The following is a 24,195-nucleotide window of genomic DNA, read 5'->3' as shown; positions in this document are numbered from 1 at the left end:
AGCGAACATATATTTAAGACTCAATTGCGATCCGTTCCACCCCTCTCTCCTGTACTCCGTCTATACTCGTACCTATCATGAAGCAAGAACGCGCAACTCTCCCAACACCTAACTCGACAGACTCGTTCTGGCACACCGAACCGAATGAGTTCCTGATCGGCCACCGCACAACGGAGGAATTGCCTGCTGAGGCTGACATCGTTATTGTGGGGTCTGGAATAACGGGCACAAATGCAGCCAGGTATCTCTCGGAGGATCAGAGAGCTGCCGGTAAGAGTATCGTTCTGCTCGAGGCCCGAGAGGCATGTTGGGGCGCTACAGGAAGGGTAAGTCGACTTCTTAATCTCGCGATCGTCTGATCGGAATCTACGGTGCACATCTGCTGACGATTGCGCAAACAGAATGGTGGACACTGCCAGCCCCTCCTCTTCGACCGAAGTAGCGATGTAGCCGAGTTCGAGCTCAAGAACGTCGCTGCGGTGCGATCCTATATTCAGGACAACAACGTGCCTTGCGAGTGGCGCGACGTAACTGGCTGCCGCACGTTCTGGACTGAAGAGGCGATGAGCGAGGCTGAAAAGGAAATCGAACATCTCAGGAAAACATCACCTGAAATCGCACGCCATGTTACCATCCTCAAGGAAAAGGAGGAATTTAAGAAGCACCGCGTCACACCCGAGTGTGTTGGATTGACACTAAGTGAAGGAGCTGCGAGTCTATGGCCGTACAAACTAGTTACCTTCATGCTCGAGAAGCTCGTTAAGAACGGCCAGCTCAACCTACAGACCAAGACTCCCGTCACCGAAATTACCTCGTCAGACGGCACGCACACTCTCCACACGCCCCGCGGCACCATCAGCAGCAAGACCGTCATTCTCGCGACCAATGGCTACACATCAGCTCTCCTACCCCACTTCGCCGATCTCATCGTGCCCTGTCGTGGAGAGATGTCAGCCCTGATCCCACCTGCAGGAATGACGCTCTTGCCAAACTCGTACGGCATGGTTGCGGCTCTAGGCCAACCAGCCAACAACGACGACTACCTCATTCACCGTCCATTTGAGGGCGTTCCAAACCCTGGTGGTCATCTGATGTTTGGTGGCGGCCGCGGAGCAGGACATTATCCAAGCATAGGCGTTTCTGATGACACTGTAATCGATGAAGGCTCTGCTGCATACCTTCGCGGTGCGCTGTTAAAGGTTATGGAGCTAGGTGGGCAGACGGAAGGTCTGAGTGAGCTTAAAGCTGCCGCACAGTGGACTGGCATCATGGGTTATTCGCGTGATGATCACCCATGGGTTGGTAAGGTGCCGGGCAATGAAGGCTTATGGCTCGCCGGTGGATACACAGGACACGGTATGCCGAACGGCACATTATGTGGAAAGGCTGTTGTCGACATGGTACTCGGTGAGATGGACGGCAAAGACCTGACCGCTGTACACGAGGAGATGGTTCAAAAGGGCGATATGCCCAAGAGCTACATCCTGACAAAAGAAAGGATCGATCGATCAAGACAGATGCTCACAGTACAGCAACAGGATGCACAGGGAGTACACATGAACGGTGTTGTATAGATCTCAATGATGATACCGTTGGCCCGTTCTTGCGCCGATTTTCGTCATGTCGAAAGTGTTGAGCTTGCTCATCTTACCAGCTTGATTGAAATGTGTACATGATATTACCGGCCGTGGAGCTGTCACCGCCTTGTCTTGTGACAGAATCTTGACTCTCTAGGGTCAATCAACATGCGGACAATAGCGTCTAAGGCGCGTGGACGCTACTCCGCTTTCCCGCGGTCCCCATTGGGGTACCAAGCCCGATCGGATTACCAATTTCTTGCTTCATGGTATCACGCTTCCACAAAGCCTGACTCATATGTATGAACCTCAACATAACGTACATATCTAGAAAAACATCCACGAAACTCATTCTATACCTGGTAAACGATTTCACTTGAGTCACCATTGCAATTGCGAAAACCCGATCACCAATCCCCAAACTTCAACATGCCAGCTCACCCTCTCCCCACGAAGATTGGCGTTGTAATCTTCCCCGGATTCCAACTCCTAGACTGGGCCGGTCCCTTGGACGCCTTTAATATCCTGTCCAACAACCACACCCTCAGCCTCTGCACCATCGCCTACACTCTAGATCCAGTGCCGACTCAGAACTTTATGCAAGACAAACAAGGCTCCCAATTCTCACAGTCCATGGTTCCCACGCATACATTCGAGAATGCGCCGGATGATCTGGAGGTATTGCTTCTTCCAGGAGGTCTAGGAGCACGCGGACCGGGCAGCGACGCATGGATGAAGCCACAAGTTGAATATCTAAAGAGATTGGATCTGAGTGGGAAAGGAAGTATCAAGTGGGTTCTGACCGTTTGTACAGGCAGTGAGATTCTGGCTCGGACTGGTTTGTTAGATGGCAGGAGGGCGACGACTAACAAGCGTGCTTTCAACGATGTATGTTGGACCTCCTCTTTCATAGTCATATCGGATTGGTAACTTACTATTCTGTTCAAGGTCAAAACTCAGCATCCGAACGTCGATTGGGTTGCAAAGGCTCGTTGGGTTGTCGATGGCAACATCTGGACTAGCTCTGGTATCTCGGCTGGTATGGATCTGGCGTTTGCGTGGATGGCGGAAGTATTCGGTGAGGAGACCGCGCAGTTTGTGGCGGATCGGAGCGAGTATGAGAGGAACGTTGACTCAGGAAATGATCGGTATGCCGAGAGATGGGGAGCTGTGTAGGCCGACACAGAAGCACTGGTAAAACTGGTGTGGATTCCGATCTATAGGGGGGATAGTTCTTTCGAAAGTAATGCTTCCTGTCTTTTAGCAGGATCATTTGATCAAGACTCCGTCAGGATGATCCCCTCTACATTACCACATCACGTCCTGGGTGGCCGGGCAGTCACTGTAGTGTGAAAATAGAAAGGTCTTGTCTATAATGACTATCGCTATGCTAAAAAGGCTATCAAGATCGTAATGCTAAGATTTTGCGGAGCGACCGCTACAACAGACGAAAATATCCACATGTCTAGAATTGTCGATTCCGAAAAGAAGAAGGCTACTTGTTACGACGGAAAGCAGCAAAGGGAGGGAAGAAGTATGCGGGGTGGAAGCACACAAGCACCGTGCAAGCAATAGCTAACATCCTGGTTATCATTGTTAGTGTTCTATCTTTGGTTGTGAAGGACATGGATCATGGAAACTTACATGCCGTCGAGCAAGAGGAACTCTTTCTCGTTTCGCATCAGCGAATTTCCCCATCCACCAGCCATCTCTGATAAACGGTAGATGCATCGAATGAGCACAGTAGTGTATGCCAACACGACGATCCATCCAAACAGCTTGATCTTGGCAAGCTTCACAGCGCCTGTCTCCTTGTCCATTTCGTACGTGCTCTTCTCCCCAATGGTAGCCTGGTTCTTGCGGGCCTTGCGGTATCGGAAAATGTAAACGAGGACCAGTCCACCACATACAGCCATGGTGACAACCTGAAACGCAATACCAGCTACGATGAGGTTGTTGCCGCCATCGATAAGCTTCTTGTTTGTTGTGCCACCTGCGGCCGCCATACCACCACCACATGCCTGGAGTACAATGGAACCGAAGTCGCAGCCGATGAAGATCCAGGGATAGAGACGTGCCTTGAGGAGCGAATGCTGGGGTCCGCAGTATAGCACAAAGTGTTTCAGGGTGAGATAGATGCCAGCCGCGACAAAACTAGGACCAAGGACCAGACAGCAGATTTGTAGTTTGAAACCAGATTCGCTCCAGGGGTTGTCGTTCATGATGACGCGCCCAGCGTATCCTGCAGCTTCAAGAAAAGTTCCAATTGCCAGTGCAGCTGTGTAGGTCCATGTCTTGCTCAGAACTCCAATTACTAGCGTGGCGATGCACAGAATGGCGAAGAGGGCGCAAAGAAAGGCATTAGCTCCTAGGTTGGGACGGTACCCGTATAGTGTTGCAAACACTGGACATTCTGGGCTAACTTCCAAACATTGTCGGAAGTTTCCTTTCGGTCGGTCTTCTTGCGCGGACACAACGACGAGTAGTTGCGTTGCGATGGCGAGCGTGGCCAACAGGCCTGTACGTGCGTAGGAACGCATAGGGTCGGCGAGATGAACGTAGAACCAGATCAGTCGAAGGAACGGACGACGAGAGCAATGGTACGTGATAAGAGACCGTTGCGAGAAGAGACCCAAGCAAACGCGAGGGACGTGGGAGGTGGACTAATTATTCCGGTGGGGGGTGGCTTCACTGACACCTAGCCCTTTATCGTGCAGTGTATATCCACCTGCCGTATACACCGTGTTCATGTCCAAACTGCGCCTCTAATCTCTTTTGCCTCTTTGAAGCTCTAAGCGAGGTATGCTTTGCCGTGCTTGACCGCGCGCCATTGGGCTCGCTTAGATTCATTTGACATGGCCAAGGCGTCAGCGTCAACGATTTTGGGTGGGCCGCGGCTTTGAGATGAATCTGACCGGGTGTATGGGTCGCTTCGATACCGTTGGATCTCCCTTGTTTGTCAGCGCACGTGTTGAGACGGCAAGGTGGGTTTCGCTTCCATTTGGGGTGTCGGAGTGCGAGGCATCTGTGCTATCTAGAGTTCATCTGGGGACGAAAGAGTTGTTGGATGACGATATGCTAGTGACTTTGTGGTGTGGCGTCGTTCGGCTGTAGTTTACGGGTTGCCGTGTTCCCGGCCGTCAGCTGTTTGTTCCGGCTGTTCAGCCATCCGCCTTCTAGTGTTTTGGAGGGGGACGCGATAGGTTGTCTCGTCCTTGTCGCGAAATCTTCGTAAGCGCACGCGCATGTCGGGCGGATGCTTACAGTGTAGTCTCCCAAATGAGTAGATCTAAGCAGGCTTAGTCGCTTTCAGCACGTGTAGACTGCGCTAGTTCACTTGGCTTCCCTAGTCGTTGCTTCCTTCAACGGTTGACCGCGGCTCTTCATTAGTACCAACCCCGCGGATATCAATCGCGTCATTATCCCTGGGGGTATGCTACTAAGCGTCCGAATTGAAGCGCAGCATCGAAGAGTAGATACCACGAACGAATCTCAAGAGCACGATGATGCATCGCAAGAATACGACTGATGTTGCTCAAACAGTAGAGCGTGTAAAGTAATGCTCATATTCGTGATCTCATCAAACCATGCCACGATTTCAAACGCCATATAATGCAGAGAGCCCGCCCGAAACGCCCAGCAATGCCATGAATGTGTACATCCTGCTCAACCCTCCACATCCTCAACCCTAATCCACCGCTCTTCCAACGCAAGCACTACCAACTCCTTCGCACTACCCAACCCCTCTTCTCTACCCAGCGCGACAGGACATAGTAGCTCACTGACCCTCTGCAAGACCTTGTACAGCCTCATAGCCTTCTTCTCAACTTTCTTCGTATCTACCTCATCGCGTTTGGAAATAATGGGACGGGAGGAGACGTGGTGTGGTGCTGAAGAGATAGCAGCAAGGTGATTCAGTAGTTTGTGGAGGAGGAAGTGCAACCAGACGAGATTTGTTTTGGGATGGAAATCGCGCCAAACGTCGGCGTCGTCTTCTTCAGGCTGCTCCTCCTCTGCTTTGGGACTTTGCTCAATGTCAGGTGCAGCCACGTCCTCGTGCTTCCTAGGCGACCTTCGGAGCGCTGATGGCTCCTCGTCTTCCGAGTCGAAGCGAATGTGGTTGTTCTTCCTAGGTGTGTGTCGAGGCGTGACGGGCACTTGCTCTGGTTCCTCCTCTTCTTGTTCCTCTTCCTCCTCTTCCGGTGCATCGAACGATTCATCGTATATAACATGTAGTGGGTTATCGAAGACCGCCACACCGCGCATGTAACGGTATATTTCGTACTGGTATTCCTCACTTGCGTCGCCGTGGAAGAGCGCGAGATCCTTGTTGAGATCCAGATAAGCGACATTGGCCGTTTCCTCAGTTGCAGACGCGGCTGTGGAGCTTGAGACGTGCGACATAGCTGATATCCTTCGAGACTGGGACGAGGAAGCAAGGATGTCCGCGCGTGACAAGGTGTAGTCAATAACTGTTGTATCCAGACCAGCGAAACGGAGTTTGCGGCGCAGAGGGTCTTTGATAGAGGGCTTCATTACGTCCCCACCTGTGCGTGAAGATCGAACGCAAATGTTACCAAGGTGCAAGTCGCGATGCTCGAATCGACATGCCTCTTCTGCTTTCCCAACACTAATCGCCACGCCCCAGAAGACATCCCAGGCTTCCCATATCGAAGACATGCCTCCCGTTTCCATGAGCTTCTCAACATCCGTACCAGCGTCTTGCATCTCTACCACCGCCCAGAGCTGGAACTCATCATAGCTAGCCTTCTTGCTGGGGTCAGGAAATTCGCTCTTCTTCCCACGTGGCCGCGCCTTGTTCCATTCCTTCCATGCGTCGTTGAAGGAAGCCGAAGGTCTACCTTGCACAATCGTAAGGTCGCGGAAGACGGTAAAACCAGGTATGTGAGTGAGATTCTGGAGGAGCTTAACCTCTGAAGCAACATCATCAACCTGTGATTTGTAGGCATCGTCCTGTTCACGTTGTTCCATCTCTTTCTCCAGTTGAGCCTCTCTATCGCGAACTGCACGAGCATGCAATTGGCTTGGTAGGGGAACAGCTGGTGGTGTCTTCAGCGCTACGACTTTGAGCACTGACTCCTCTTTGACTCCATTTGCGGGCGATATCGCAGACAGCCTGTATACCTCCGAGAAGGAAGCTTCTGCAATCTTGGTGACTTCAAAGTGCGGTGCCAGCTCGTCTGACCACTCCTGAAACCCTATGACCTTCTTTCTATCGCTGAGCACCAACAGCGGGGAAGCATAAGAGGTGTAGACATCTTCAGGCTCAGGTGTCGGCTCAGGCGTAGGTAAGCATGTTGCTCGTTGTATCGACGCTTGTTTTGAACGAACTGGATCTATCTGTACTGGAGTTATTATAGGTGTGGCAACAACGTCTTGGGCCACCGCAATAGGCACCACACGTTTCTTCTCTTTCTTCGGTTTCAGGGCTGATCGGTCTAGTTCGTGGGCATTGTTCATGGCGTTGATGTTGCGGTCGCTTAGTACCTTTCGGGGTTTACGTGGTTCCTTGAGTAGCTTGGACTCGTCCTCCTTCAGAGCCTTGATTGATAGAGCTTGCATGTCTTGTTCCAACACATCCTCAAATGGGACAACATTCTCTTTCGTAGTAACCTCAATGCGCTCAGGTTTCGCTTTCCGTGATTGTGATCGTTTCCGTGAGGTACTCTCATCTTCCGTAGGCTGTGTCTGCTCTATCCGTAGTTTCCCCAATCCCTGCTCCAACACCGAGATATCGTCTCTTTCTGGTTGTGTTGGCCGCCGCCGATCACGTGCTGTGCCGCTAGTCACATTTTTGTCCTCGACTTCTCTGTGGGCAGCCTCTTTCTCGGGAGACAGGAATTTTGTAAATGCCGCCCGCTCTCCATTCCTCTTCTTTCCGTATACAACTTTTGCAGGCATGTTCGAGAGCCTGAGCGAGTGGTGTAGTTTGGTTGACGATAAGTTGGGGCTCCAGTTTGGAAGTGCCAGGGTTTGGAGGGGTCAACGACGGAAAGTCTAAGCGAGCCGTTTCCCTGGCAACAAAGAAGACCCGGCGCAAAGCTTCTCCTGAGTACGACTTGTCAGGAGCCATTCATTATGCGCTTGACAGAGTGACGTAGGTGAAACTCCAAAATTATGCACAGATGATACACTGGAAAGATCGTTCATGGAAGCCCGGAAACGGTTCCGCAGAATTAACATTAAAACCAACAGGTTCTCTGTATTGTAACAGGGGTCTCTAAGCATCCTCCCAATGCGATGTCAAACAAACGCTCTCCTCAAACAAGCGTTCAAATCATGTATGTGTAAGGTGAGACTCCAATCTCCCCGCACTAGACCTAGAAGCAGATTGCATACAGAAGATGCCCAGATGACCGGCAGACGGGCAGAAACAAGGTGACCAAACGCTGAAGACAAAAAGACGATGAGTGATTGGACAAATGAAAATTGGGGCCTTTGGAAAACGTAGAGGGCTTTGGAAGTGGTGTTGTGACAATTTACAACCGAGTGAATTTTGGTGATTGGTAGCGTGAGAGGATTCGTAGATCGAAAAGCTCAGTTGTCTCCACTGTCAACCTCAGCTGGCGGTGTCTCGGCCTCCTCTTGTAGTATGGGTTGCTGTGGTATGACACTTAGACTTTTGCGTTTGTTCTTTCTCTCTACATCTCCATCTCTCTTCACACCATTTGCTTCTGGATTAGCGGCGGTAGTCGGGCTCAGGGTGCTGCTCGACTTTTTGTTCGGAGCAATGCTCGAATAGCCGCCGGAGAGCTTCGATGTGGTGTCGTTGTTCTCAGACTTGTCGGCAAAGTCTTTCCACTTGCGCCATCCGTCAAAGTCAATCAAGGCTTGCATGCAACCCCATTCTTTGACCTTGCGCTCGAGCCAGACGAAGTTGACAGGCTGTGACGTGAGTTAGTGGGAGTGCTTCCATATACAACATGAATTCTTACCTTGGTCAAGAAGTCGTTACAACCAGCCGCCAGAGCCTCATGTCTGTCGCTTTGCAGCGAACTGGCTGTGAGTGCGACAATAATGACGGGGCTCTTGAACATGCCCTTGTCACCAAGACGATCATCCTCGACCAGCTCGTTTTGCTCTTTGCCCTCTGATCCAAGCCTATTGTTAGGGGCCTCGCTGCTGCCACTGCTGAAGACACCGATGCTGTTGACACGCTCCAGCCGCCTGATCTCCTTTGTTGCCTCCAGACCGTTCATGACGGGCAGCTGAATGTCCATAAGCACCAAATGGAAACCACCTGCCTTCCACTTGGTTACTGCCTCTTTTCCGTTCATGGCACGCTGCCACCGAACCTTCAAACGCTGCATGAAGGCACCCAAAACTCGCAAGTTGATGATGTTGTCTTCTACAATCAGGACATTGATAGGCGGGACTGAGCCATCCAGAAGGCCAGCTGGCAGACTTGGTGGCTCCACCGGTGGCTTTCTCCGCTTCTTCTTTGGGTTCGGTTGAGGTGAGGATATACGCGGGGTGGGTGGAGTAGATTCATGGAGAGTTTGTGAGTGTGATGGAGGTTCGGCAGAAGCGGGTGGGGTGGGTATCGGGTTGTTCGAGGCAGCAGAGTTCTTGGCTTCGGACGCAGAGGAGTCGTGGCGTGGACGGCCTTGTTGAGGGCGGACGGATGTCGCTGAAGAGGGAATGCCGCCGCCGAGGGTGGTCGGAGAGGCCGTGTGTGTTCTAAAGACCTTTGGTCGGTGAGTATGCGGCCCTCGTCTGGTGCCGCCGGGCGAAGGGAGTGTAGGCAGGTGCCCGGTGTTGAGGACAGCTATCGAGTGAGGCGCATGGGGCAGGGGGATGCGGGCCTCGCGCTCCTGGCTCGAGGCATTTGGAGAAGGGGCGATGACGGGCATGGGCGGAAAGTACTCGGTCTGGGCATGGGTGCCGTCCTCGTGGTGGGCGTAGTAGAAGGGCACGCGTGGTGAGGGCTTGGGGGTCCGCCGTTGCGGCACGTCGATGATAAGGGCCTCGTGGACGGTCTGGCCGCCGGGGAAGTAGGCATCGAGGGTGCGGCACATGTCTTCCTCGGGGCCCAGCGTGCGCTCTCCAGCCCGCTGAGCATCGCGCGGCACGATGCGCAGCGTCACGTCGGGCGAGTCGAAGCTCCTGCCGAGCGAGTTGGCGTACTTTTTGAGAATCATGTCGCGGACATCGTCAACCAGGTCGTCTTCGCGAATCTGCACCAGCGTGGCCGAGGCACTGGGCCGCTTGACCCAGATCTTGCGGTGCAGCATGCCTGCGCTGAAGTTGGCGGGTGCTCCGCCAAAATAATCGGCGACGGTGGGCGGCCCGGTAGCTATGGCAGCCTGGGGGATGTCGGGGACGAGCAGCTTCTTGATTATCTGCGCATCGGTCTTGTTGACGACAGACTGGCGGCGGACGAGGGCGGGCGATGGCGTATGGGACGTGTCGTTGCTGCTGGCGGCGGGGAGAAGGTCGCTGTGGTCGCTCGGTGCGGAAGAAAGCGATGATGGCTCCGCGCGGTTGAGCTCGGCAGGCTGCTGCACTACGAGGTTGATGGGCGTGGGTGCCTCAAGCGTCACCTCTGGACAGACGATGGGCACGTCGTCTGCGTCTGCTGAGGGCTGGCGGGCGTGGGTGCTGGCGGCTGAAGTGCCCGTGTATGTCGAATGTCGATCTCTCGAGGTGTTCAAGCTGCCAGTGCTCCCGTGGACGTCGTCGGCCTGACTTTCGGAAGCCGTTCCCAGCACTTCCGACCTTACCATTCGTGGATCAGCTGTTCTCTCGTCGGCAGCGTCGGGGCTAGACGCCTCAGGCAGCTTCTGGAGAGAGACGCTTTTGCGCAGGGAGCTGGGTGGTGGTGGCTGCCGCTCGCTGCCTGCCGACGACGTTATCGAGCGTGCACTGGCACGGGTCGATGTCGCGCTGCTGCGTCGCAGAAGTTTGGACCGCGCATTGTGCAGCCGCGCCTTGATACTACTCATTCCAGCAACGAGCCGGAGGCGGCCAGCATGCAGTTTCGAGAAGCGCTGCGAAGCCGTTGCGTTGCGAGAACTCGAGGAAATGTTGGCCTGACTTATCTGGGTCCGCGGCGCTGTGAGAAGCTATCGGATGGCCTTGGCCGGCTTTCCATCACTCGCGGGCAATCTGAAAGAGTCGTGCTGCGGGGGGCTCACGAGAAGAATAGACAATTACGATTAAAACAAGAAGGAAAGGGGCACGATCCGATTACTACAAGACACGAAAAGGAAATGCGTCGTGTTGTGCTTCTTTGCAAACAAGTATTACCATGTTAATCTCAAAGCGCGCTTGGGCCTTGGGGTGCGTTCGTTCACCCCTCTCACTGTTGACACCGCCCAACTTGCCACCTTAAAGCGTGCCCAGTCTGCCTACGTACGCGTTATCCTAGAGACGTCGCTCGCCCAATGTCACTGGACGCTTCACTTTTCACAGCTGAACGCCTGGAGTTGTCTTCACGGACTATCCCAGCACGTTCCTCGCCAACTCATCTTGAGCCAAAGCCCACTGGGACCCTCCCGACTCCTATTCAATCTACGCCCACTGTACGTAGCGCCCGGCTCACCCGCGCACCCATCGTCGATTCGCACATGGGACTCCCGCGTGCATCCATCGCCACATGTATGCAGGCCGTTGAGATAAACTTGATATCACCAACAGTCTACACCACATTTGGCTCCCGTGCGCCACTGTGGCTGATAAGGCCTCGTTTCCTGCCCATTGGTTGACATGTGTAAATTGCGTCCTGGTCCACAAGTTACCACAGCCATGGAACACAACAGTCATCGCGAGAAGCGCTTGTCACACCTCAGCCTTCGAGAAACTGAATTCGACTCCATCCCAATGGCCGAGACACCATACTAGTCTCATGAAACGTCTGTCGCAGTTTTGTTCCATTGACCGTGCAGTAATCATGCATACACCCTTCCACTTACGGCTTGATGTATCGTCCATATGAGCTTGTCCTCCACATACGACCATAGATTCAAGAACATAGCGCTTCCCGTTCGCTCAGCGGTACTCAAGCTTGTAATCGGCGGATTAGTAGTCAGGTGGGTGACCACTGGCGAATCCCCGCTGTTGTATGTTTTTTGTCTTAATTTTTGCCTGCTAATCCTGACTATACTTCCGTGTGCATGAAGATTGCAGCAGACAGAGCAAAGAGGACAACTGCAGTACAAACTCGTGACGAAAGATTGATGGCATTGTCCAGACTACACTACTGGATATACATTTTTACATCAACAATAACAAGTCTCGGGTGGTTGAACGTAGACGATGACAATGGGAATGATCATGGGACACTCATATCCAGGATGCTTTCACATTCCATATGATTTGTTTGCGCTTCGTGTCGAAACGTAACAATAGTATCCACGCAGCACGTATAGCGTGCGTGTCAATGGGGGTACTCGTCATAGCAAGAAAAACAACCCGTATCAAGCATGAGGCCCCTTTCCCCTTTGATCTACAAGGCTTCGTTGTGGACTCCATGCCACATATCCAACGTCCTCCCTTTGTCTTGATTTCGCTCTTCATGTCATATCCAAGACTATCTGCTATCTTCTAGTCTCTTCTTGCGAGGCCTAGAAATCCTTGAAGCTCTCCTCCCACTTGTCGCTCAACTCCTTGGTATATGGGTCTCTCTTCTCCGACTCGGGTTCGTATTCATCAAAGTTGCGTGTATCGGCGGGTCCCCTTAGGTGTGGCACAATAGGTCCTTGGACTTCGCGGTTGTACAGTTTCACCCAGTCAATGTTCTTAAACCACTCGTGTTGTTTTACACGTTGAGCACCGCCTGCAACGTTACCCAGTCGCTTGGATGTGTCGACTGTGCAGAGGCCAGAGATGAGGTCGCGCGCAGTGGGGGACATGGCAGAAGGGAAGCGCACACGACCTTCCACGATCCTAAAACATGTTAGCACTCGTGTCTTGAACATGAATTGAAAGCCGCGTACTGCTCGTAGATCTTCATTGGGTTTTGGTCCCAGAAAGGCGGTTGTCCTACGAGGAACTCGTACACAAGGATACCAAATGCCCACCAATCGACTGCTGTACCGTGACCTGTGTTCCGAATGACCTCGGGTGCCAGATACTCGGGTGTGCCGCAGAGTGTGTAGGTCTCTCTATTTTCTACTTTCTTAGCAAACCCAAAGTCCACTAGCTTGAGGTGGCCTTCGGCGTCTATGAGTATATTTTCGGGTTTCAGGTCGCGATATGCAACGCCTTCCCTCTCATGGAGGAACTCTAATATTAGGACAATCTCAGCAGCGTAGAACTGTGAGGTGGGCTCGTTAAATCGCCGTGCTCTCCGCAGATAGCTGAAGACTTCGCCGCCGGGGCAGTAGTCAAGCTGTCCGTCACATCAGCCAATGACTAGCGCTTATGAAGACGTGTCGCTACGTACCACCATGTAGAGAGAGTCGAGCGATTGGAAGCTTGCGACCATGGTAGTTATGAAAGGGTGGCCGGCAACCTTGGCAAGGACATTGCGCTCGTTCCGAACATGCTCAACTTGCTTGAGACGGATGACTGGGAGGGTCAGTAGCTGTAGAGGCGCATACCAAGAGAGTACGTTCAGAGCGCATCGAGCGAGACGTACCATCGACTTTGCGCAGGATCTTCAAGGCAAAGACTTTGTTCTCGTCGCCCGCCTTTGCGTCCTTCAATCGCACCAGCCACACGCGCGCAAATGTACCTGACGTATAGTCAGCGTCCAGTCTTGTTGTGTCTGGCGGCGTGGAGTCGCATGCGCACCCGTGCCCAGTGTCTTAATCAGCTCAAAGTCTTCCTGGCGCAGAACCTTGGAGGAGTGGCCAACAGGCTTCTTTTCCGGATCGATGTCAATCTCGTCGGGGCTGAGTGTGTGCTTTTGCGCCTCCCATTGCGCCAGATGCTGCTTCTCTTCCTCGCGCGGCCTGTCCATGGCGGAATCGGTGCGGTCGTGTAGCGGGCCAGAATGCGACGGCGAGGAGGCCTCCTTCTTGTCCCGGTGGTGCTGCATGGGGTGCAGCATGCTCTTGAAGGTAGTCGTCATGGTGGCGGGTTATGCGACAGCGGCAGCGGCAGCGGCAGCAGCGAGGGGGTGGTGCGAGTAGTGGGTGCGATCGAGGGTTGCAGTGCTGTCAGGGCTCATCCAGGAATCAGTAATTCAAGCAACACATGGCAGCAGGCACAGGCAACGGCGGGGTCAATCTTCGGCTTTGTTTGTGTAGTAAGCAAATGTATCGTGGAAGTCAACCAGGCGGAAGGGCCGGGCTCGTAGCACTCGAGAACCACGGCCAAGGGGACTATAAGCGGGCGCGACAAGTGCTGCGGGGTGGTACTCACTGCAATGACGCAGGACGTGGGATTGGGCTTGAAATAGAGCCGACTTAAGCCAGATGAGACGGCACGCCACTTCTCGACGAGCTCGTTTAGGCTTACCCAGCTTGTATTCTGCAAGTAGACAATCGTTTCTGTATTAACGCGTGAACATGCGTCGCGAAGGCTGTATCGAACCCGGACACGGCTAATCAAGTTCAAACTCGGGCGTTAGACAACGCATTAACGGATATAACGATCCACCCAGCTGGTTGCAGCTTAAACGACAGTCTTGGTATCCGACAACATCAACGCAAGTCCAGTCTACTCGCCAGCATTCTGCCATCTTGTCTGTCACTTTCGATTCAATACGGGAATAACATGCTGTTCGATTGTACTAGATTGGCCCAAACTCCAGTGTATTGCAAACCCAAATATTGCAACTCCATGCTTGCATGCTCGTCAACTGTTTCTACACCATGTAGTCGTACAAAATCCATCTCCGTGTCCGCCTTGTTCGCTTGTTCGCTATAACATAAAGTTAAGTGCTTCTCACAGGACTATGCTCAACCACTTGCGCGGGTGTTAAGGATAAGAGCGACAATGAGTCTGGTAATGTTAGTCGTCGGCCAGCCGTTGTCAGTCGCGTCGACGTACCCATAGAGACCCAGAACTTCAGCGAAAATGAGGATGAGGACCATGCCGACGAAGATCCTCGATTGGCGCATGAAAGAGCGCACGCCAGCGTCTCCCACGATTCCAATCGCGTAGCCTGCAGCCAAACCTGACAATCCGACTGACAAGCCAGCAGCCATGTGCATGAATCCAGCATACAGCGAGTATGTGTTGTCCGGCGGCGGCTTAATGTCGCTGGCGATGAGGACGGATATGACGAGGGCATAGACGGCCAAGATACCGGACATGACGATGGGGATGAGCGACTGGTCTGGTTAGACAGAGCTCCGAGGTATGCTAGGTACTCAACTCGTACCTTCATAATCAGGTCTGGCCTGTATGTTCCGATACCCGCGATGCCGATGCCTGCTTTGGCTGTGCCATAGGCAGCTCCCGCGCCTGCTGCCGTTAGCTCATGCACGTCCAGGTGGGTGTGTCGGGCGTGGTACATCCAAAGATCATCTGGCCAGGGTTCGTATATTAGTTCGACAGCTATGTGGGAGCAGTGCCACTCACAGCAAACGCGATTCCGCTCTGGTTGGAGGTTAGCTATGAAGTCATCAACACGGCGAAGGCGAAGCACTCACCATGCCAAAGAATGGCGCGAAGCTGGGCGCGAGCTCGTTTGACGACATGGTGCCTGCTCGGTGTGGACGCAGGTATTCGGCGGGGTGTAGTAGTTGGGAAGTCGGCAGCGGCGCGTGATGGGGGATGCGTTGAATGATTGATAGTCGTTGCGCTGGGCGTTCGTAGGAGAAAGGGCGCTAAACCGGTTTGGGGCAGCACCTGGCCAGCGCTTCTCATACACACGATGCATGGATACGACTACCCCATACTCGCCCTCATTCCGCACCCAACCCACCATAACCACCATCTTTATTCCGGACGGCCCTGGGTCCTCGCTGGGCGGCTTTCACCCCACCTGTCCGAGTCGCCCTTGTTCTCACCCACACAACCCCCCGCGGCACACAGGCCCGACCCGGGCAAGACTGCGTGAAGAGACATGGCCGACTACGGGAACCAGCAACGTCCAGAATATGCGCGCGGCCCCAGCCATGGACAGCCTACGGGCGCACGGGAAACCGCCTTCACCAACATCTTCGGCGCCAGTCCCCAAATGGCCGGCCGCTCGCAGACCATGACCTCGCAGTCTCATATGCGCATGCCCGATAGAGCTGCCACAATGTCCAGCCAGACCGCCGATATGATGCAGCGCGCCCCGCCCTTGCGCCAGCCAGTCAATGGCTATGATCGTCGCCCTCACCCTCAGTACGATCAGCGTCAGGGCCCCAGCCCCGGAGAGCAGCGGCCCATGGACCCTCAGAATCAGTACAATCGCCCCATGCCGAACGGCTACGGCCAAGACCCACGATACCACCAGGGACCACCGCAGCCTCAACGCCAGCCGCAGCCCCAGTACCTCCCCCAGCCGCTTCGCCCAGAGCGCCAGCCATACGGCCAGCCCCAGCGATTCGACCCGAGAACCTCCCCTCCGGGGCAGCCCCCCTTCACCAAGCCTATACCCAACCGCTTTCCCGGGCCCCCTGGCCCTGCCATGAACTCTGATCCGTATCGCTCGCAGTCGCTTGCTCTGAATCCGCGCCCGCAGTTTACTCCTGGCGGCCCTTCGCACCCCTCGCAAGCCAACACCTTCCGCCAACAACCATACATGAACCACATGGCACGCACCACGGCCCAGGGACGTGTGGTGCCAGAACGCCCCGACGAGCGCACAATGTCCATGACTTCGTACACCCAAGTCCCAGAGCACACACAGACGATGAGCGGCAGGATTATACCGAATCGGAGGCGAGAATCCGGCGGCTCTGAAATGGCACCGGGACCGCCCGGACACCCACAATCCCACATGAACGCTGGACTCCCGCCAAATCCCAGAAGCATCAGCCAAGGCAACATGCCGAACCAGTCCCGCACCATGTCCATGGCCTCGACCATTGTGCCCCCGTCAGAGCGGACAAGCACCATGTCTTCCATGACGTCGCGTCCTGATTCCACCCAGACTCTGGGTAGCAACGCCAGCAACAACAGAACCTCCAACCAGTCCATGACATCGCTCTCAACAGCTAACCAAGTTCCTGCTGCTCAACGGCGCGCTCCTCTCGTCTATCCCGCCTTGCTATCAAGAGTCGCCGAAACTTTCCAGGACCGAGTTGGCCTGACAGAGAAAGAAAAGGACGGGCTTGTGTACAAGAGTGCCTTTACGGGTGCAGATGCAGTTGATCTCATCTCCTTCATTATCAAGACGACGGATCGTAATCTAGCACTACTCCTCGGTCGTTCCCTCGACGCCCAAAAATTCTTTCACGATGTCACATACGCCCACCGGTTGCGAGATTCCACCAACGAGATATACCAGTTCCGTGAGACCATGGTGGAGGACAAGTCTGAGATCAATGGCGTCTTCACTCTTCTAACTGAATGTTACTCTCCCACGTGTACACGCGACCGCTTGTGCTACTCGATCGCTTGCCCACGCCGCCTTGAACAACAGGCTCGCCTCAACATGCGCATTCAGCCTGGTCTCAAGCGTGAGGAATCCAGGGCGAGTTTGCACGAGGATAAAGACAATGAAGAGCAGAAACTGTGGATCAACACGGTGCCTAAGGAGATCTCTGACAGTGTATCGGAGAAGGAACAAAAGCGGCAGGAAGTCATTTCTGAGCTCATGTATACCGAGCGCGACTTCGTGAAAGACCTGGAGTATCTCCGAGACTTCTGGATGAAGCCCCTCCGTAACCCCGCTACTTCACCTATCCCCGAGCATCGCCGCGAAAAGTTTGTCCGCACAGTCTTTTCAAATTGCCAAGAAGTCTACATGGTCAACTCTCGCATGGCCGAACAGCTCACAAGGCGCCAGCAAAAAGAGGCCGTGGTTCGAAACGTTGGAGACATATTCCTCGAGTATGTGCCACATTTTGCGCCTTTCATCAAGTACGGTGCGAACCAGCTCTTCGGTAAGTACGAGTTTGAGCATGAAAAACGTACAAACACCGGATTCGCCAAGTTCGTCGATGAGGTAGAGAGGATGAAGGAGTCGCGAAAGCTCGAGCTGAACGGCTATCTCACCAAGCCAACAACGAGATTGGCCAGGTACCCGTTGCTCCTAGAGAACATTGCAAAGTACACGGCCGATGATAATCCGGACAAAGAAGACATCCCCAAGGTTATCAAAATCATCAAAGAGACTCTATCAAAGGTCAACGTGGAATCCGGAAAGGCAGAAAACCATTTCAATCTGATGCAGCTCAACAAGGACCTCAAGTTCAGGCCCGGAGAGTTCGTGGATTTGAAACTGACCGATGAGAACCGACAATTGGTGTTCAAGGGCACTTTGAAGAAGACTCCAACAGAAACCACCGGTGACATCACGTGTTACTTGTTTGACCATGCGGTCTTGCTGGTCCGGGCAAAGACCGTGAACAAGCGCGAAGAACAGAAAGTCTACAAGAAGCCCATACCACTAGAATTGTTGGTCATCACACAAATGGAGGAAGTCAACCCCAAATTAGGCATTGCGAAAAGGCCATCGGCAAACTTGATTGCCGGAAAGGCTATCGCAGCTGCCACTCCAAAGAACAACGATCCAAAGCAGCAAGGATATCCCATCACCTTCAAGCACCTTGGAAAAGGCGGTTACGAGTTGACACTATTTGCCAGCACTCCAATCTCTCAACAGAAGTGGATGGAGCACATCGACACGCAGCAGCGAAGTCTGAGGGAGCGCAGTAACATCTTTACCAAGACGATCGTCAACGAGGGCTTCTTCTCTCCGACCATCAGAGTCACTTGCGCTGTTCCGCTGGGTATGTATTCAACTGTCGCACTCAAAAGTCTCACACTAACGCTCAACAGACGGAGGTCGCAAGCTGGCTCTTGGTACGGATGCTGGTGTTTACGTTGTGGAACGAAAGCCAAAGGACGCTTCGATGCGGCCCAAGCGTGTACTGGATTGCAAGGGCGTAACTCAAATCGAGGTTCTCGAACAACACGCAATCGTGCTTGTCTTGGCCGACAAGACGCTGTACTCTTACTCAACCGAGGCCCTGGAGTCGGACGAATCACAGGCTATGGTCAAACGACCACGCAAGATTTGCCACGCCAACTTCTTCAAGGCCGGCATCTGCTTAGGGCAACAGTTGGTTGCTGCAGTCAAGACGTCCGCCCTCTCGACGACCATCAAGGTGTACGAGCCGAAGGAGCAGATGGGCAACAAGAACAAGAAGTCAGGATTCGCGAAGATGATGCTCTCCACCAGCGGAGCAGACCAGCTCAAGCCGTACAAAGAGTTTTACATCCCCACCGAATCGACGTCGATACATTTCCTGCGCTCCAAGCTCTGCGTTGGCTGCGCGCGCGGTTTCGAAGTCGTCAGTCTGGAGACGCTCGAAACGCAATCGCTTCTCGACCAAGCAGATACTTCGCTCGACTTTGTCGTACGGAAAGAAAACATCAAACCAATTCACATCGAGCGTATGGCAAGCGAGTTCCTCTTATGCTACACGGACTACTCATTCTTCGTCAACCGCAACGGCTGGCGAGCGAGACCCGACTGGAAGATTACATGGGAGGGCACTCCACAAGCTTTCGCTATCTTCAATCCCTATATTCTTGCTTTTGAGCCTAGCTTTATTGAGATACGGCATATGGAGAGCGGAGGTCTGGTGCACATCATCACAGCCAAGAATATTAGATGGCTGCACACATCGACACGCGAAGTAAGTCAACTGCATCAAATGACATCTATACAGAATGCTGACCATGTCCAGATCCTATACTCCTATGAAGACGAACTGGGTACCGATGTCATTGCCAGTCTTGACTTCTGGCAGACTGCAAACGGTGGAAAGCAGTCGCTCGATGTCCAGCGCGCATATGAGAAGAGCTAGGCTTGACGGTAGCCCGCAACAAAACCTCAACGTCGAGCCTCTACTCTCGGACACATGAGCACGAAAGCCGTAGCGACTGCATAGCCGTAGAGCTACAATTGCACGACCCATTCCGCTGACGACTACGTTGCAGTTCTCCTTGTCATCAAACTTGTCAACGGTGGCATACGACATTACGGTTAGGGAAGCTCAGGAAGTGCCTCGACCGAGCCGCGGGCGGCGGCAATGGATCGATCACATTGATTATTACTCCCTTCTCCAAGGTCAAAGAAGAGTACATTTGTATCATAATAGAGTCGCGCAGTGATTGATCTCATGGATTCATAAGGGCAACAAGTCTCAAAATGTGTTTGGAGGCAAACAAGGTAGTGCGATTGTTGAAGACTATAATCTGAGGATGCGATTTAGCGAGTTTGGTAACCGTTTTATTTCTCTCTACTATCGGATAGAAGTTCGATTTGGCACAACGACCAGTTCTCTCAATCGCAACCCGATGCCGTCCCCTGAGACTTGAATTAACCGCTGGTGCCGATGCTGGACATGGGTACCCACAACTCCACCCGTCTTTACTAATACTACGGAGGCTTAGTTGGATAACGTGTTCCTTGGTGTCCAGGGCTATGACTAGTTGTCGGTCCTATTCCCCCAACATCACATGACGGGGTTGATCTGATCTCAGTGTAGTAGTACCTCCGACGTCTTTGCTTATCACCATCGTGTCAAAACATTGTGATCATCACAGCATCGTCTTGTTGATAACTTCTTCGCTCGCACAGTCAAAGAACCACAAAGTTTGAATAACCTCATATTCGCAATCATGTCACGCGGTGTGCTGTGGGTTTCTTCGCGTATCGTGCATCCTGATAAACTGTCTGCCGAGAAGTTTTGTGATTGGTACGAGAATGTATGTATTCTGCTCTTGGTTGGCAGAGTTTCACGGCAAAGGAGTGAAGAAGCTGACATAAGAGTGAAAAGACGCATGCCAAAGAGGTCCTCGTCCTTCCCGGTGTACCATCCGCTGCTCGCTATACGGCTCTGCAGCAAAAGCTTTCACGTCCTTACTATAGTAACGAAGCTCCATGGCTGGTAAGTGCTCATCTTTTCAGTTCATAACCTCTGTACTGCACTGCCGCCTTTTCCGGAAATCCCGTCTAACCACAACCCCCCTACAGACACTCTACGAATTCCCGGACCTATCCTACAAAGATAGCCAAGGTTTCAAAGGCATCAAACCACCAGGCGCAGACCTAATCGAAGATGTGTACAAAAATGTCCGCTTCGACATCCGCTTCTACGAAGAGGTACAGGTGGTCGAGGGCTCCACTTCATCCCCACCCAAATTCCTCATCTCCGCCGCTCTAGACCCTCCAAAAGACGCAGCATCCACTGATGATTTCGATGCTTGGTACCGTCAAGAACACATCCCCATGCTCGAACGCGCACCTGGTTTTGTGCGCTCACGCCGCTTTAAACTTAGCAACGCAACTGTCATCAACGAATTTCAGGTTGGTGATGTGACCGAGGAGGCGCCGCGCTTTTTGGCGTTGCATGAATTTAGTGGTGAGGCATTGCCGTGGAAGGAGATTGCGGAGAGTACATCGACGGAGTGGGCGAAGAGAGTTTGGGGTGGTTTGGAGAAAGAAGAGGTAGGGTGGTATGAGCTTGGTAAGGTGTACAGTGAGAGTGAATGGGGACATGTTGGAAAATAAGATATTACGAGATAGAATAGAACCTTGCAACTTGTGATTAAGGTTGAAATTCCTTTTTTCTTGTGGCCTTGCTATGGCGGAATGAATGTGTGTGTGTGGACGCACTTGGTGCTATGAAATTTGCGTAGTTCCCTCGCTCTTTTGAGTCTTCCTTTGGACTAGTACATACATTAAGTTTTGTAGACATGAGTCTTCAGGCTTGCGCCCATCTTAATCTATATAATAACCCGATCCGTTGCAAGCCCAGAATAAAACTTGATAAAAAAAAACATAAAAACATGTATCATGATAGAACCTTCGCAAACGCTTACTTCCATACCTGGACAATATCACTCACCCCTTGTACCCGCTGGAGCCAACATATTGGACCTTCTTTTACACTCTTAGTGTAAGAGCTGTCTTGTAAGAGTTGTTTCTCCTTGTCCGTCCAATCGACAATCTTTTCGGCGGACTTGAAGTCGAGATCGCCTAGTTTCGACTCAATCGCAGTGACGCCCGCTGTGTTGTATGAGATCTTGATGAACATTGAACAGTCTCTCAATGTCATTGCAAGGCGGAGGTTATCATCAAATGTTCCAGTGTCCGCCTGGGGTCGGCAAAGGACGCCGCGAGGATCAAGGGAACTTTGCAGATTGAGGAGGTGTTGTAGTAAAGTAATACCGTCGCCTACTGTAACGTAGTCTAGGAGAGCTTTTGCAATGGCTGATGTGACTACTGGGGCTGGTGGTTTTCCTCCTTCGAATTGTCGCATGACTGTTGTCTGTGACCAAGGTTGCAGCGATGAGGAATTGCCATGGAGCAGCTGGAGTGGACAGATGTAGTTGTCGCGTTTCTTGGGCACAGCTACTTGCATTGCGCAGGTGCGACAGCGGACTGCCTTAGGCGGTGCGTTTGGAGATTGTGCAAGCCACTTTGGCTTCACTTCTAGCGTTATCGATTTCCCTGGTATAGGCGACATGTCGGGCAGGAGTATCCCCCAGCATTTTCGTCGCGACTGCGTGTTTGCAAATGTAAGCTTTTCAACTCGAGTGTAAAGGTGGTCCATGACGTCTGGGAGCAATAGCACGCCCTCATGATCCATCAGGTGTTTGGTAAGGTCCCGGTCTAGTTGAATTTTGTTACGGGCACCTGGTAAGAAGAGTGGGCGGATTGCATGCTCGAACCCGTCAAGTATTTCTAAGGATGAAAGGTGCTTTTGGCCGCCCCTTGGGACTCTGAGGACTGTACCCATCAGGCTTTGGTGGGCTACTGGTGTGGTTACTCCAGACAGCTTGTCCTTGGGGGATACATCGACGAACTGAAATCGTTTGGCGCTGGGACTGAGTTCTGGCCGAATCTTGAATATGACGTTCGCAGCTCCTTTATTGAGATAGTCAAATGCGACCTGTGACCCCGTTGCGGTCGCGGCAGTCGCCTGTAAACAACAGCGAGTCCGGCCGTTCCCTTGCTCTTCTGAGAGACTGCGCATCTCATCCTGGGTGAGCCGTGTTTGGACCATGTTTGTCGGGCTGGCTTGCAGATAGGGCGACTGTTGTTGCTGATAGGGGCATCCTACCAACCGTGCGACACCTGGCCTGACGACTACTGTGGGCGCATGTGAATGGTAGTCACTGCCGGATCTTGTTGTTTGGAATGCGCAAAAATAGTGTTTAGTCTCCAAAGGCGCCCGATAGTGTTTATGGTCTCATGAGTAGGTGTCCTTTGTTGCCAACGTGTTCTGCGGTGGCCCTTCTGCACCCAAAGCTTGCGAATGTGCGAGGCTGCCCGAACAGAATGACGTAAATGCACCGGACGGCGGGGAGATGCAGGAAAACCTGGTGATGTGTCGCGAATGGGTAGGTGTACGGTGAAAAGACGGACGCGACATGTTGCCTAAGTGCCACAATCAGGCTGGCTTTTGTGGCGCTCAGAAGGGCATGTTTGAACAGTGGTACGCTGTCTAAAAAAATGGTCTCACGTAATCTCGCCTCGGCCAATCACGAGCATAACATGCATTTCTCGCGACTTGTGACGCTCTCTAGTTCCTGCTGCCCAAACTACTATCCATTCTCCCGCAACGTCACAGACCACCACTCACCGCACATTGCATACCGCGTTTTCCACTTTCTCGCAATCCGAAAATAGACGCCACAATGCCAGCGCCCTCGCCCCTCCCAACCTGCTTATATAAGATCCTGCCTTCTGCCCCGCCATCACCCCTCCCCGCTCGTCTTCCGCTCTCAGATCTCGACCGCAATGACGGTTACATCCATCTCTCGACATCAGAGCAAGTCCCTGGCACCGCCGACAAGTTCTTCAGCGACGTCTCGGAGCTGTGGCTACTGAAGATCAAGTACGAGGCGCTGGCCGCGGGTACCGATGGCGACGGGCAGGTTCATGCGGACAAGAAGGCTGAACTCAAATGGGAAGAGGTCGGACGAGGTTGCTTTGCACATCTCTACGGGGCAGATCTGGGCAACGCGAACATCGTGAGTGCGCAAAAAGTCGAGAAGAAAGGCAGCTGGGTTGAAAGCTTGAGCTTAGAATGGTGAGCGAGGTTTGCATATTAGAGGTCGACATCTCGTGATGGACACAACGCGAGATTAGGGAACATTTTAGAGTAGGGCATGCGCTCATGGCCGGAGAAAGATGAACTCGAACAACGTACCTTCTGAGTCACTCGCTATCTCTGAAGTTTCCAGCGGCCAAGTTGGAAGGCATTTCTTCACAGTGGGGAGTGTCAACGCACCAGAAAGTGATGATGACCTCTAGGCGATCGCTTCAGACCGTACTCTATGGTTTCAAGCCATCCATACACAACTTCTCGCCAGGATCCCTGAAGATTGATCCGTAGATACATCGACATAGGGCAGATTTAAGCCTAGACACATCAAACATTGCATATCTTGAAGACAACCAGAGATTGATTTTCGCTAAAGACAGAAGGAGGGTATCTATTAAAACGCCCATCTGGACATCAAAGAGGTATGATGACAAGATAAAATACACCCAAAACCACAATAACCCTACATGGGACCTAAACCT

General features: G+C 52.8%; 11 protein-coding genes across 11 annotated transcripts; 5 read left to right on the top strand and 6 right to left on the bottom strand.

Moving 5' to 3' along the window:
- Positions 1-77: 77 nt before the first annotated feature.
- J4E82_004877 (uncharacterized protein) lies at positions 78-1,574 on the top strand (the record flags this gene model as incomplete). Its single annotated transcript, XM_051731151.1, has 2 exons — positions 78-326; positions 402-1,574. 2 exons carry the CDS (start codon positions 78-80, stop codon positions 1,572-1,574), a joined length of 1,422 nt encoding a protein of 473 aa, XP_051589086.1.
- Positions 1,575-2,006: 432 nt separating this feature from the next.
- Positions 2,007-2,753, top strand: J4E82_004876 (uncharacterized protein; the record flags this gene model as incomplete). Its single annotated transcript, XM_051731150.1, has 2 exons — positions 2,007-2,465; positions 2,526-2,753. 2 exons carry the CDS (start codon positions 2,007-2,009, stop codon positions 2,751-2,753), a joined length of 687 nt encoding a protein of 228 aa, XP_051589085.1.
- Positions 2,754-3,072: 319 nt separating this feature from the next.
- On the bottom strand, positions 3,073-4,117 carry J4E82_004875 (uncharacterized protein; the record flags this gene model as incomplete). The annotated part of the gene is made up of 2 exons (XM_051731149.1): positions 3,073-3,160; positions 3,222-4,117. The coding sequence occupies 2 exons, from the start codon at positions 4,115-4,117 to the stop codon at positions 3,073-3,075; spliced, it is 984 nt and encodes a 327-aa protein (XP_051589084.1).
- A 1,126-nt stretch (positions 4,118-5,243) lies between these two features.
- On the bottom strand, positions 5,244-7,499 carry J4E82_004874 (uncharacterized protein; the record flags this gene model as incomplete). Its single annotated transcript, XM_051731148.1, has 1 exon — positions 5,244-7,499. One exon carries the CDS (start codon positions 7,497-7,499, stop codon positions 5,244-5,246), a length of 2,256 nt encoding a protein of 751 aa, XP_051589083.1.
- Positions 7,500-8,135: 636 nt separating this feature from the next.
- J4E82_004873 (uncharacterized protein) lies at positions 8,136-10,543 on the bottom strand (the record flags this gene model as incomplete). The annotated part of the gene is made up of 2 exons (XM_051731147.1): positions 8,136-8,483; positions 8,534-10,543. 2 exons carry the CDS (start codon positions 10,541-10,543, stop codon positions 8,136-8,138), a joined length of 2,358 nt encoding a protein of 785 aa, XP_051589082.1.
- A 1,620-nt stretch (positions 10,544-12,163) lies between these two features.
- Positions 12,164-13,614, bottom strand: J4E82_004872 (uncharacterized protein; the record flags this gene model as incomplete). Its single annotated transcript, XM_051731146.1, has 5 exons — positions 12,164-12,485; positions 12,536-12,930; positions 12,985-13,109; positions 13,180-13,275; positions 13,335-13,614. 5 exons carry the CDS (start codon positions 13,612-13,614, stop codon positions 12,164-12,166), a joined length of 1,218 nt encoding a protein of 405 aa, XP_051589081.1.
- An 832-nt stretch (positions 13,615-14,446) lies between these two features.
- On the bottom strand, positions 14,447-15,190 carry VMA11 (v-type proton ATPase 16 kDa proteolipid subunit 2; the record flags this gene model as incomplete). The annotated part of the gene is made up of 6 exons (XM_051731145.1): positions 14,447-14,489; positions 14,538-14,821; positions 14,872-14,954; positions 15,005-15,017; positions 15,072-15,089; positions 15,143-15,190. The coding sequence occupies 6 exons, from the start codon at positions 15,188-15,190 to the stop codon at positions 14,447-14,449; spliced, it is 489 nt and encodes a 162-aa protein (XP_051589080.1).
- A 368-nt stretch (positions 15,191-15,558) lies between these two features.
- On the top strand, positions 15,559-19,462 carry J4E82_004870 (uncharacterized protein; the record flags this gene model as incomplete). Its single annotated transcript, XM_051731144.1, has 3 exons — positions 15,559-18,379; positions 18,429-19,291; positions 19,343-19,462. The coding sequence occupies 3 exons, from the start codon at positions 15,559-15,561 to the stop codon at positions 19,460-19,462; spliced, it is 3,804 nt and encodes a 1,267-aa protein (XP_051589079.1).
- An 817-nt stretch (positions 19,463-20,279) lies between these two features.
- J4E82_004869 (uncharacterized protein) lies at positions 20,280-21,171 on the top strand (the record flags this gene model as incomplete). Its single annotated transcript, XM_051731143.1, has 3 exons — positions 20,280-20,366; positions 20,438-20,548; positions 20,635-21,171. 3 exons carry the CDS (start codon positions 20,280-20,282, stop codon positions 21,169-21,171), a joined length of 735 nt encoding a protein of 244 aa, XP_051589078.1.
- A 307-nt stretch (positions 21,172-21,478) lies between these two features.
- J4E82_004868 (uncharacterized protein) lies at positions 21,479-22,669 on the bottom strand (the record flags this gene model as incomplete). Its single annotated transcript, XM_051731142.1, has 1 exon — positions 21,479-22,669. One exon carries the CDS (start codon positions 22,667-22,669, stop codon positions 21,479-21,481), a length of 1,191 nt encoding a protein of 396 aa, XP_051589077.1.
- A 634-nt stretch (positions 22,670-23,303) lies between these two features.
- On the top strand, positions 23,304-23,922 carry J4E82_004867 (uncharacterized protein; the record flags this gene model as incomplete). The annotated part of the gene is made up of 2 exons (XM_051731141.1): positions 23,304-23,698; positions 23,853-23,922. 2 exons carry the CDS (start codon positions 23,304-23,306, stop codon positions 23,920-23,922), a joined length of 465 nt encoding a protein of 154 aa, XP_051589076.1.
- Positions 23,923-24,195: the final 273 nt, after the last annotated feature.

Source organism: Alternaria postmessia (genome assembly GCF_024291825.1).
Source record: "Alternaria postmessia strain BMP 2775 chromosome Unknown scaffold_24, whole genome shotgun sequence".
NCBI classification, from domain to species: Eukaryota; Fungi; Ascomycota; class Dothideomycetes; order Pleosporales; family Pleosporaceae; genus Alternaria; species Alternaria postmessia.
Note: the sequence above shows the minus strand (reverse complement) of the source record. Positions and strands in the feature narration are given on the sequence as shown.